Below are 14,199 nucleotides of genomic sequence, written 5' to 3'. Positions count from 1 at the left end.
CTTTACATAGCAGGCTTTTCTCTTTCACTTCTGCCTTACTTCAGCTTAAATTTAGATTGCTATCAAGGAGGCAAGTCTGACACTGTGTTAATATAAATCAGCAGAGAAAAAAGACATGTAATATTGTTTAGAGTTAACATAAATTATAAAAAATAATTTATTTTTAAGGCTGGTATTTATGGCTCTTTGGACTGGGTGTATTTTCAATTCACTTCAAGGCAGACTACTACTTTTTAAAGAGACTTTTTCTGAGCAAGCAAATAAAACTGGTGATCCCTAAAGTACTGTCCACAGAGCACTTCCAAATGTGGCTTACAGCAAGTTAGACAAATATTTGAAATATTCAAAAACTAAAAAAAAAAATCTGACAGTGGGTTATACATCTTTCAGTAGTATGCTAGACTACCTTCAGAGACTCTGAATTATTCTGTGATCTCATGTTTTTCAGTAAGCCTTGGTATCAATGGAATTTCTCAATATGATTGAAACAATTCCTAATGCAGCTTGTCTCCAAAACACTCACCTTTACAAGTTCCATGACAAGGTACAACTCAGTTGGCATGTCCATCTCCTCAATTAGAAGTACAATGTTGGGATGCTTGACTCGTCTTAAAATAGATACCTCATTCTGGATCATATGTTCCTGCCACACACAAAAAAATTTTTAATGACTACCAGTTCGTGGGAAAAAAATTAATAGTGGAAAAAGCAGAGAGAATGGGCCCTGTGCGAATTCTTCAGGGTTTTTGAAAAACCTAACAGATGTTGCCTCCAGCAATACAGAAGGAACATGTCTAGAAACAATATCAATGTGGTAACTGAAAGAAGAGAGAGTGGAACACAAAAAAAGAAATGGAGAAAATTAGATGTTTCTGATACAGAGAAAAATTAAATATGGGAGCTTTTAAAATTTTCTCTGATCCAGAATCTTTTGATTTAACAATATGATAGCATCTTCTCGGAGAATCTTTTGTTATAGATTTCAAAAGCTAACAGTCACTTGGTATAAAACTGACATTACTTTGATTAACCTACTCTTCAGACACAGTGACTGGTGTTGTTATAATTATTCATATTATTATTCTGTTTTCTATAACGTGGAATTACGAAAATTAGAGGACATAATTATAGGGTAAAGAGCAAAGAATCACACACAACTAACCAGCTGAAGAATCAACACATGCATCTGGAAAGTCATACAACAGCCTTTTATACTGATATTTCAAGAGTCTCCAGAGGGCAGGCAAAAGCTTCAACCAAAAAGATTCTAATAGTTGTCAGGAAGGAGACAAATACCAACAGCTTCCCAAACTGATCTCTCACAAAACATTTCTTGGAAAAAAAAATCTTTCGGTCTCAAATGTTTTTTTGTACTCACTTTTCCTCTACATTTACTCTTTTTGATTATTTTCAGAGCATATTCTCTACCAGTTGATCTGAGGAAAGATAAAAGAAAAAAATTTATGTTCAATCACATTGAATATTTTTCTCAGTCAAGTTTATACTTGTCATCTGAGTACAATAAGTCTAGTGAAGAATTCTATTCAAGTATTCATTTTTTTCAAGAAATGAAGCTTAGATATGATTGGTATTGTAAACTTGAGCCAAAGTAATTGAGTATGTGTGCCTGAGGAAAAAAATCAAACTTTTTTTTTTTAATAAAGAAATTGCAATGTTTTCAAAACAGAAATCACTTGATTTTTTTTTTTTAATTTTTTAATGGTAATTGTTATTCTGATTTTTATGTAAAAACACCATATATTGTCCACAGATCCAAATATTTTCAAAACAAAAAAGATTTGTTTTCTATTATACAAAAAATATAACCCATCAAAAATACTTACTTACTTTTTACTTAAAATGAAAAGAAGTCATTTGTTTGCACATCTGCACTCACAACTGCTATGATAAAAAGGTCAGTCCCTGGAATAATGTTTTATATATTCAGTAAGTACAGGATATTTAGCAGAGTTAAATATGTTGGGTTTTGGGGCAGAATGTGAAAGATTGGGTAGACAGTAAAAAATTACAGAGAAATTAGTTCAGGATGAGAACACATTTCCTTTTAAGCATTATGTTCTTTTGAAACCTTATAATATTTATCACTACCACATATATGTAGATATCTATTATATAGAACGCTAACATAAAAAAATTAGCTTGTAGACAGGCTAACAGTATCAACTTCCATTTCTTAATCAAGTTACAAAACCGTAAGATGACTATAACAATGAAAACAAGAAGCTCTGTTCACAAGCCCTACTTTCACTGTAAGATTAAATGGAGAATGGGTAATATAAGAAAAAGATCTTACTGAAACATTTTCATTTTGTAATAAGAACCTAAACAGCTTAAAAAAGTCTGTTACATTGCCCTTAGGCATATGTTTGGTTAAAAATAACAAAAGATAACCTTTCAAGAATACAGGGTCATTTTTTCATTCTTCATTTCACAAAACATAGTTAAACCAATACATTAAATTGATACATAGTATGTTAAACAGAGAAATTAATGTGTCTAAAAGTGTGCTCAGTCTGTCAAATAGGACATGCAAAGTGAGTGACTGAAAGCACTGTATCTGGAAATCAACTGGGCATTTTCATTGCCATATTAAAACATGGAGAACTCCTCTGGCAATGATGTACCACTAGTTGTTAACTTAAGAAAAAATGGGTAGTTCAGTAAAAAGCAAAGAAAACCCTAAAATATTAATTCTGTTTGAGTTCCCAAGTCAGCAGAGAGCAAAGACGGTCTTTATTAGGATATCTATTAAAAGGCTATCCAAAGAAATCACGCAGTATAAATAAGTTTATGACTTGGGAAAAAAAAGTATAACATGTCTGTTCAAGATTTATGCAAAGAAAAATTAAAAACTTCTCATATCTGTACTTCTCCACAAAGGGGTTTAATGCTACAGTCCCCTGAAATGGGTCACACTTCATGCAGGGTGCCCTTTTCCAGTGCTGCTGTTCAGTGGCTACAGTCAAAGCTCAGTGAGGGAACAGGAAGAGTTCTGGACATTATTTTTGGGGACTAGAAGGAGGGGATAGAACAAGAAATACTAGAAATTAAGATATCTGGGGTTCAAACAGAAAAAATATAGCCTCTTTCAATAGGAGTCTCTTTCAAGTTGCTTGGTTGCCCTAGGAATGCTTCCTTTCTGTCATGAGTAAGGAAATTGATGTTTTTTGTTGGCCATAGGAGACTCCATGTACTCCAAAATATTGGGAAATCTGAGCCTGTGAGGAAATGTCAGAATTTGGAAGTATCTGAAAGTTAAAAATGAACACATATAAAAACACCGCAGGACAAATTGTGAATACGATGGAGCATTATATGTAGCAAGCAGATGACAACCCTGACTGCTCTGTGTTTTGGTAAAAAGAAAATTAAAGCTAAGATAATGCAAATCCTTTTCCCTAAAAAGCTGCAGAACTGCAGGCTGTCAGCATCACTGCAACTTACACATCACCAAAAAATATGCACAGCTATGCCAGAAACTCAACCATGAAACAGGCATCTCACGTCTCACCTATTGCTCACTCCAAACAATAAAAAGGTACCACAAAAAGAAGGCAATGCGTTACGGCTGGACAGAAGTCTGGACCCACTGAACTACCGCAGGACACAGAGTTAAATCTCTAGTCCATAAGAGGGCTCGATACCTGGCTCTTTTAAACTTTTGCAAAGTTCATAGCAATTTCCGTTGCACTGTAGAAAAAAAATCTTTGTTATTTTTGTGCATGCATTAAATGTATTTTTGTATGTGTGCTGTGCGCTCACAGATGCTCAGAATGAGATTTAGAAGTCCTCACATGAAAATTTTGAATATGGTTTTGGTTTCTATTTGATCTGTTCATTGGCAGAGGAAAATGCCTCTGAATGTATTGAAGTGCCAGAGTTGTTAACCAGTGCACACAGAATGATCTCAGAGATATGGAGAAGTATCCACATGACCAGTGAAGTTGTGTAACAAGACCCATTCCTACTTGCTTAACACCTCATGGTGCTATTCCTTTGAAGTCTTTGCACACAGGAATTGTACTTCAGAAGAAAGTGGAAAGGTCCTCTGTCCCAAGTATCACCCCATCAATTCTTGCTCTGCAAATGATGGACATATCAGACTTTGAAGTGAGGTGGTTTTTGCTCAGAAAGACTGCAAAGAATGTTTTTGAAGGGGTTTCACACGTACTGGCTTTAATTTACTCTCTGAGTTTTTATTTCTCCTTCCACACTTGTGATGGCAAGGGTATACTGATTTAGAAGTGGAAACTAACACAAATAATTCCACTTCAATTTTCAAGCTCTGCCAAAGTAGTAGCTCTCTGACATAAATGGAATCTACGGAATGGTATAACTCAGAGACCACAGGACAATGTATCTGGGAATACCTGGGAAATCATACTATTTGAGCATGTACTCATTAGATATGCTATGCTACCAGATACTTCTGGGACCAGTGGGATAGACAAGAGGACAGGAAACAGTTTTCATTCAAGCTCTCAAGGATATTGTAATCACTATTATTTTTAGGTGTGTCAAGACCTATATTTAATTTTGTTCATGTATTTTCTCTCAGCTTGGGAAAAAATTGTAAAACGCACACTAGCAGATTTGTACTGTCTCTCAGCACAAATGGCATTTTCAGTTGAATGACAGTGTCAAAACCACAACCTTTCATTATTTTCATTTGTAATTTTCATTTCTCTCAGTTACTATTCACTTTACCTTCAGCTGCCTTTTTCTCTTTTCTTAGTTATGTGTTTTCACCTATCTTTTTCATCAGTCATGGCCCTCCACAGGGTTTTACAGTGCTTTCTGTTTTTCATATTGTTTTGCTTTGCTTCCTTTAGGTTTCCATATTCTCCAGTTTCGTGTTGAGACCCTGGGGTTTGATCTGAACAGCTATTGCCCTCTGGATGGCCAGCTCCACCGTGAACTCACTCTGGCAGAGCTCTAAAGGCCTCACCAGAGCTTTGGCCAAATCCCACAAGCACACTGTCAGCTGATACAAAATCCACTCTTCTCCTTTTCCCCAGCAGCTGTCTTCATGGTCTCTGATTTGCCAGACACTTTCAGATGCAGAGTAGGACCTGTCTTTTTCCAAGGAGACTAGTTTAAAACCAGTCAAGCTAATTTATCATCATCTGCCATGAGATCTAATCTGACTCTCTAGGGCTAATATAATATTCTTATAGGACAAAGAACAAAAGTTCTTTCTTTGAGCCCAAAGGTGAGATTACAGTATTCTGTAAGAGTGTCCTCTCTAGGATATGATAAAAGGGGGTAGAAAACTTAAATGAAATTAAATGAAATTTCATTATCAAACCTTGACACGTCTATTGTTCTCTCTTTTGGACATCTCTACCTCTGGCAGCTTTTTGCTTTTCTGCACTGTTACTATCTAACATAAGCAGTCTTACAAACATTTCACATACAGGTGAAATACCTTCTGTCTTTTATATCCCATATTCTCCCATTTTTAACAATACCACCAAAAGGCACCTGCAGTTCTGCTTAGTTCTTGTTCCCTGGTTTTTACACTCTTAAGATTGGGTATAGCCAACTCAAACCTGAACAGATTTAGAAACAGACACCTGAACTAGTCAACCTGGACATTTTCAGCAACACTGATATTTAAGGGGACTTGTGATGTCTCTAGTCTGGAGTAGATGTTTAAAATCAGTGACTGCTCTCACTTCTTAACAGTAAAGGTCATTGAAGAAGTTAGATTTTGGTGTCTGCAGTGAGGCTTATAAAGTTGGAAGGAGCATATATAATGGCACAAAGCAGGCAAGCAGGAATTAGATGTCCATTTAATTAACAATAAACATGAAAGAGATTAATCCTCAGTGTCAGATGGCAGAATAGATGGATCCAAGGTCAGTTCTTTGTGCTGACCATCATCACTACATCACACACCAAAACTTCCTGACATCTTTACAGGATGCTCCTACATGTGAAATGTTCCACTGGTCTAATGCAAAAGGAGACTTGCAAGAACATACTGCAAGAAAAGTGCAACAAAGAAGATTTAACACAAAGAACTGGTAAAATCATGTGGAGTGCAGCAAAAACCCCCAAAAGATATAAAACCCACAAAGAATTAAATTCATAGATGGCCCCTTGAACTCACTCTTTTTTTCATATGACAGGACACAAAGTTTTTCCATCCGGCATTGCGACGTTACCTTATTACATGTTTATATTCTACAAATAAAGACATGATCTAGAAAAAGCATGACATTAATGATTATTTTTTACAGTAATAAGCATATTATCCTCCTCACCTTTCTATACACTCCTTCACAACAGCAAAATTTCCATCTCCTATAGTCCTTCCAACTTTATATCTCTCTGCTATCGATGCTGGAACCTGGAAACCTTCCTCCAACACTTCTGAAAGAATCATTAGTACATTTTTATTGTTAGTGAAGGAAACACAGATGTTGCACATAACATGTATTTCAAGTCCATGGTTTAGGAGCCTGGAAACCATTCAGTCAGTGTCTCACTTACTGTACAGTGAAACCACGCTGCTGACATTGTATATACTCAACAGGTTTCACGCAGATACAATAATGAAAAATAAGACTTCTGGGGGCTCAAACATACCACCATTCGAGTGTTACATAGTTTACCATTCCCACTGCAATATGCCCCCAAGACAAAACCAAAGTTGTATTTTTTTAATTATGAAAAGGCCTTTGTTATCTGCACAAGCGCAGACCAACCTCCAAAAAGGGCTGGAACTCCTTGACACAGCATGATTAAATATATGTACCAAAGAAGTCCAACACTCAAGCACTTATTTTATTACATCCTGTAAACTGAGATATCCATAAAACTCCTCATGTGCTAAGTGCTAGTTCTCCCCATCCCCCAATATTAAATATTTAGTTTTTAAACAAATGTTCTCAATAATACTACCTCGCATGCAACCTGGGTACCAGATGTTTAGGTAAAATTGCATTACACGGTGTCTAAGCATACAAAAAGTTTGTAGTTTAACGTGTTTTAGTGCTCATTCCTGTACCATTATTTTTAAAGGTATTCGAAATAGTGTTACAAATACCTAACATGCTTCTAAAAGCTGACTGTAAACTGCAGCTGATACAAACTACTATATAAATACTGTAATGTAAAAAAAAAGTCTCTCAGAAATGTGATCTGTGTTTACACTCTTTAAGACAGTGCTTCTAACTGTATCTTTCTCTGTCCTTTGTTCCAGCTTAGTATTAAAAGTGAATGTTATGACACAAGGAGGCTGGGTTTTGCCTGAATTCACAGACGGCATGAAGAGCAATTCTCAAACAGGAATACACATACATACATACATGTATATGTGTATAGTGTTCAAGCAGACACTATCCCTTAGCCAACTTGCTCAAAGCCTTAGTATGGGGTAAGACTATCCATTTCTGAGTAAAGACCTAGGATTGCTGCATGTTCTTTAGTACCATGATAGATGAGACAAAAATACTGAAATAAGCCAGTCAGCACTGTGTCGCTTGCAGAAATAACATCTTGAGTATTCTGCAATAAAAATATTTCTGAAGAGCGATGTCCAGATCAAATCTGATCCAGAGCGAACCTAAGTGGTTTGCTACGGCTGAGGAGCCTCCTCATGGAAAGTTATCCAGCCTGCAATGCTCCCACCTTCTCCAACAGGAAGAATGACTCATTTCCTACACAGCTGCTGTTATCACTACACTGACTGCTTTGAAATGTCAGCCTCCAAATGTTACCTTCTGCAGGTCCATCATTTTCATCCATAGAGCTGCAAACTTTGGTGGATGCTAATGAGGTAGAGGAGCCACTGTGTTGGGAGCTCTGGAAATGGAGACACAAATGAAAACAGATGATTTTTAAGAAACACGAGTACCCCCAGCACGTTTCTGCTGGACACATGTCCCGGAGAGGCTTCAGTGTTCGCAATGTAAAGTATCAATTTACTTTGGTGGAGGGATATGGGGATGCTTGGGAAGAATCCAATTTTTCCTCCAAAATTACACTTTTGGTACCCCCACGTACATGGAGATATCCCTGATATATCATGTGCAGCAGTGTACAAGAACACTTTGATGTATGCTCCACTAGTTTCTCCCTTCCACCTACATTTTGGCAGGGAAATCTGAGGAGCTGTATGCCCTCTGCAGGCAGGAGACTGTGTTCTCAGAGGCCCTGTTAACCCAGCAAGCACTAGAAGCAAAAACGTCCATAATTGGCTTTGTTATGGGCAGAATTCCTCACTTTTACAAACCTCCCTCTGGAGAAATCCTCTCCACTTGTGTTCTAGAAGGGAGAAATCATTATGGTAATGTATGGATAAAATAAAATGTCAGGGTGAACAATGACTGGTCTTTTGTAAAAGCATTTGACTGGGTGTAGTTCACTTCAGGCATGACTCTCTACTTCAGTTTTAAGTACTTGAAATGCAAGTGTCTGAGTTTGTACAGTTAATGGGGGGAGGACAGTATTTCTATAGTCTCTAGAAGGAGACTCGTAGGCACCCACCTTGGATACCAGAAGTATTGGAGGCAGAATCTCACCAGGGAAGTTTTCCAAAACACCTATCAATGTCTATCAGTTAACTACAGACTCTAAGCATGTACTTTAGGAAAACTGTTTCACCATGCATCTAGATGGATGATACTACACAGACATATGGGATGGACTGGATTTCACCCAGAACTTTTATTCTGTGGTGCGTAAGAATTATACTAACACACCTTCAGGATTCTCCCATCTTCAGAAGAAATCAGAAGCAGCTACTAATGTAACGATGGCTCTTCAAACTTACAGCCAAACCGAGCGTTTCCTCAGGTCCTCGTGTTGCAACATAAGGTAAAAATATTCACAGGATTTTCAAAACTAAAATGTTCTTGAGTTCACATCACTCACATGCTGAAAGGTTACAAAGTGCTGCAGTATTTCATTATTTCCTTCAATCTATATATCACATAAATTGCAGGCTGTACTGCATGTAACTAACACTATCACTTCCTTATCAGTGTTTGCAAGGTTTTTAGATGCCCATAATCAGAGTGCCAATCCACTTTTGCAAACTAAATACAGCTACTTTGGAATGGTTTTTCTCATTTGCCGCTGCAGAACACAGCGGACGGCTGGAGCAAGAGCAACCAAAGATGCAGCAGCTGGGATCTTTGCCGAGTACGGAGCCAGGGAGAGGACAGTCAGCAGACTTAAAAGTTGGCCAGTCTGCTGAGTTCATTTGAACAGAATAACTTCTCATTTCTCCCATAATAGATTAAGCTCAGACAATTAGACAAAGCCTGAACTTGGCCTATTTTTCACTAAATAATCCTGAGAGCTTGCACATCCCATCTACCAAGAGATTCTTTGCCCTTTTTTCCTTTTAATCAATGCCAGCTCACTATTTTCATCCAGTCAAGCATTTCTTCTGAGCTTTGACCAGAACTGAAAAATGCCTTAATCAGTTTTTGGACTGCCTCTTGACAACAGAAGTGAGCACTGACTGATTTTATGCAGTTTGCTAAGATATTCCTGCCCTTGTTTAATGGTTAGGATGTGTTTGTGTATGTGCTATTCCTGTGCTAAACTTTCCAGGACGCCTCAGTAAAAACTTACCTCTGGTTCATTTTTGAACAAATGAGCAGATGTGGATGAAGGTAATAGAAAAATGCTAGGAGTTCTCATGTCTGGACAAGTCACTCTCAAACACTATTTTTATACACATGTAATGGGAGAATTGTTTCCTTTACAGTCCTGCTTGTAAAATAAGCAGAAAAACATGTTTTCTCTACTCATTCGACTGTGTTTGTTTGTTTTCCTAGACCAGGCATCCAATTTCATACTTATTTTATCTCTCCACAGTATTTTCTTAAAGGAATTACCATTTAATTATGTTTAATATTTGTTACTTCTAAAATCAGGAATTAATCATTACGACATTTGAGGGGTATAAACACAAAAAGATTAATGCTAGATTTTCAAAAGATTACTAAACAGCTACTTTTTAAATTTTTTGCTTTTTAAATAGTGAGATTGCACTTCTCAGTATATGTTAGGTCAAAGCCACTGACTGCACACCATTGCAGCTTTCTTTAGCAGCCTGATAGTCTCTTTACAGAGTTTTGCACCCCTTGCTTTCATCTGTGAGTATGGGAGATGGGAAAATCAAGACCTAACTTGGTGGCCCCGTCTTTTCAGAATGTAGGCCTAGAGAGACTCAAATTTCTATTTGAGGACCTAATTTTTCAAGGACCTTAAAACAAGGTTTAGCTGAAACAGAAGCTGCTCAGTCCTTCCAAAAATAGACACCTTCAAGGGCCCATGTTAACAAAGCGCTTTAGCAAGGGCTTCAATTTAAATACAAATAATCTTGATGGTCTACACATGATTGAAATTAAATTTAATCCTAAATATGTCCTAGGCATAACTCCTTAAATATGTATTTTACCTAGGTTTCATTTAACAAACTGAAAAAAAGTGGCCTGTAAAAAAGCTGAAAGGAAATTTAAAAAAAATTGATCTCATACTGACGTTTAAGTGGCCCTATTTCTTTTCTTACTGATCCTATATAAGGATTGGAAGGCTAAGATGCTATTAGTTAACTGAAGAAGAACTGAAGAAGAACTGAAGCAATGTATCAGTAGCATATACCATACCACTGGTCTGCAAAAAAAGCATACTGCTCCTTTAGTGTCATCTGCCTGCGAAGCACTGGCATGGGAGCAGAGGCAGAACTTGCCAGTGACAAGGACGCAGCAGCTAAGAAGACATGTCAAAAATACTCACCAAGATTTTTTAAACTTTAAATAATAAGTGAAAAATATATAAAAACATACTTTTTATTACCTTTGTTGAACCTCTCCTATTAAAACAACAGACTAAAAAGAAATCAGGAACTGGACATAAATTCACCAAGTCTGCTGGCAGCCCCTCTTTCACAATTAAAGAGACGTTACTAGATAAACACGACACAAATATTTCTGTCTTTATTCAGTCCTCTGGAACAACATGCAAGCATTTATTTATTTATCTTTACTTCAGCTAAAAGGGCATTCCATTTATTTAGACTTTAATTAGCTCATTGTTCTCACAAGCTGAAAGCCCTCCGGGTCCAGCAATCCTTGTGGGTCTCAGTGTTCCTTCCAGTTGGCTTGCCAATCGCGAGGCAGTCTGTCGTGCGCGCTGTTGCTCTCACAGATGTGGACCCCATTAGGGATCTTGCAGATGGGGAGGGGAGAAAAACAAACCCTAAGCAAGAGCATAATCTCTTCAACACAGAGACTTTAATGCAATTAGCTGTTTTAATTTTAAGAGATGCTGAGATGCTTGGAATGTCATCACTTTTACACAGATTTAAAAAGGTCCAGTTGCACAGGTTGCCAGCACATGGCCATTTTTATGGCACACCTTCATAAAAGCGATGGCATAAAAAAATCAGGTCTTTGGTGTAAGGATTTCAGATCCTATTCAGGTTTATATAACAGATGGTCAGCACACCACACGTCTCATTGATGTGAATCGAGACATTAGTGTTATAGAGTTTCATCCATGTCTCACTGGGAGATTTATTTAGCAACTGTTTGGTAAATAGTTTGTATCTCAGTGGAAATTGTGCTAAATCCATGAAAAAAAGGCAGTAAAATAAAAACTACTGTAATTTCTCTCTCCAAATACTCACCTTTCTCCTAAATTAATCTTAAAATCCCACTCCAACTAAACAGTGGGAATTATTCTTGTGGACTACTAGTATCAGCAGTTATGAAAAGAGACAAATAAGTATGACTAGAAAGTTTGTTAATGCAAATCAGATTCCTGATTCTCAAACACTGCATTCTATTTTCTAAACCTCTCAAAACCTTTATAAGTGCATATGGAGCCTACAAAGTCTCTCAACAATAGATTCCTTTGTATTTTTCTAATGTGAAGGAAGCATCTGGATGAAATATGAGTAACAGAAAAGCACACAGGTGTAAAGCTAAGTTTGGATCTCATGCAGAGTTTGCTCTTTTAGAAATGGGCTTAATGAATTGAGGATTAAAATCATAAACAAAGTCTAAATTCAGAAACAGGATAAGGAAATTATTAATGTCTTTAAATTACACCTCCTAAGATTGTCCGTATTCCAAAGAATTCTACAGAATTGAAAAAAAAAATACAAAAAATATGTATGTCAGTAATATGTATAAGATTAACTTCAACTCAGTAAGGAAAAATAGCATTAAAACCAAAACCAAGCAGTTAAGCAACCGTGCTCGCCTCTTTTGGAGCCCATACTAGTGTTCAGTCTGGTTATAAAAACCCTTTGCAAGGTAGCTGTCGTGAATTTCTGACACAGTTCTTTTGACTAAAGATGATCACGGCTAATGGTAAAATAGACAAAAGTCCAGTGCAAGTATTAGCTTTGAAGGACTTTAAAGGGATCAAAAAATTCCTGCAACAGCATTAAGCAAGAAAAACATCAATCAATAAACAGCAAAATGGTACATCACCAGAGAACACAAGTAGAGGACAGCTGATTTAAAACAATAAAATAATGCATTTTGATGCAACTTTTAAGAAGATAAACTGTTTTTTTTTATTATTCAGAGAGAAGCAAAGGATTACACTGAAATTCCCGCTCCCAACTATATCCAGTGAAAATGTTTTCCATTTTCTTTTGTTACATTTTTTTGCCCAGCCAGCTGAGACAGGAAAAAACTTTCATGTAAACAGTACAGAACTGGCAAAAAAATTACTTTATGGAGAAACAGCCAATCCACAATCTTCATGCTGAAAGAATGGAAACCAATGAAGTTCAGCGTCCAGAAAGAGAAATGATGCAATTGTTTTCTTTTCAAATTTGTACACTGCACTAAACTGGCACATCAGATCCAAATTTATTTATAAACTATTTAATCTGGAAAGGAACAATAAAATAACATATGTAAACCTGCTATTTATCCACAATTCTACGTCCTGCCCAGTTCTGAGAGAGGGTCTACAAAGGGAAGTGATTTTTTTTTTTTTTTCATTTATGGAATTCAGGATTTACACAGCTTGGAGAAGAGATAAGTTCAAATGATACAAGCAATTATCTGGTGCATGTTGTTCAGGGTCTTGTGTTGGTTTTCTTTCTTCTTTGAGGGACAGAGGGACAAATGGGAGAGTTTGCAAGGAAATGGAGCTGACAGACTGCAGTTAAATTTGCAAACTTTATTAAGATTCTCTTACTGAGCTTCAGTATTGGATGCTTATACACTTATTTGATCTGTGAAACAAGAAAATTCTGAAAGACCAACATAGTTTCCTACACAGTATTTAACAGTAAACTTAAATATAACCTTCACTAGCTCCTAAAGCTGCTTCGAAAGCTGAGCTGTAATTCAGAGTATAGGTTCACTCAGCCTTTGGCATCATTCAGAAAAGATTAATGATATTTAAATTAAAAAAAAGGGGGGGAGTATCAGATTCATGGTATTGGAAGTTATTACTGTATCCTCACTGTGGTTAACAATAAAAGTTACATGTGCAGTGATGCAAAGTGAAGGTTTCCTTTTACCTCTTCTGAAGTTATCTAGAGGTAAAATTTTCCAGTCAACTACAGAATACATATTGAAAGGCCATCAAAACAGGTTCTTATTTCTTCCACCTAATTAAGGGCACAGCACAATTACCACTTTTAATCTATTTGAGTTATATCTTAAAAGCCCTCCTGGTATTATCTCTTTCTTGGTAGAGACAGAAACCTCAATTATTTTGTTTCTAGTCTTCCTCATTTCTCTAGTACTGTTTCCTTTCTATGTCTGTAAACCTTTTTTAGGCAGACCTATTTACTACCAAACAAGAGGATTTCAAAACTAGAACTTTTATAAGGCCCACAGATCCCTCCAGGAGAGCGTCTGAACATCGGCTGAAGCATTAAGCCGGCAGATGACATGTCAGAAATTGTAACATCTCTCTTCCCCTGCCCCTGTCAAACAAGAAATAAAACTAGGCTATGGATATCTATTTTTAAAGAGTGGAAAAATATATCAAGAAAATGAGGTACTTATTTTAAAACACTGCTGCTATGTTTCAGTACTATTAGCTTTTCACAAGCATATTTTACTAATACTTTTCTGAAGGGGAGTGCTGCTGTAGCTGAGCTGTCAAGTAGGGACCTGGTACCTTGCTTTGGATAGTCTACTAACCCCACACTTCACACTTCAAATCTACCTCCTCATG

At 36.7% G+C, this 14,199-nt stretch overlaps 1 protein-coding gene across 5 annotated transcripts in view; it reads right to left on the bottom strand.

Moving 5' to 3' along the window:
- DCLK1 (doublecortin like kinase 1) overlaps positions 1 to 14,199 on the bottom strand; it is a 241,396-nt gene that overhangs the window by 37,282 nt on the left and 189,915 nt on the right. For all 5 annotated transcript variants that reach the window (XM_027677739.1, XM_027677740.1, XM_027677738.1 and 2 more), the window contains 4 exons: positions 7,749 to 7,833; positions 6,291 to 6,399; positions 1,379 to 1,436; positions 524 to 643 (listed from right to left, as the gene is read on the bottom strand). In XM_027677739.1, coding sequence (XP_027533540.1) covers positions 524 to 643; positions 1,379 to 1,436; positions 6,291 to 6,399; positions 7,749 to 7,833 — 372 coding nt within the window. The remainder of the gene's footprint in view (positions 1 to 523; positions 644 to 1,378; positions 1,437 to 6,290; positions 6,400 to 7,748; positions 7,834 to 14,199) is intronic.

Source organism: Neopelma chrysocephalum, unplaced genomic scaffold (assembly GCF_003984885.1).
Source record: "Neopelma chrysocephalum unplaced genomic scaffold, ASM398488v2 Primary Assembly neopelma1_43, whole genome shotgun sequence".
In the NCBI taxonomy this organism is placed as follows: Eukaryota; Metazoa; Chordata; class Aves; order Passeriformes; family Pipridae; genus Neopelma; species Neopelma chrysocephalum.
Note: the sequence above shows the minus strand (reverse complement) of the source record. Positions and strands in the feature narration are given on the sequence as shown.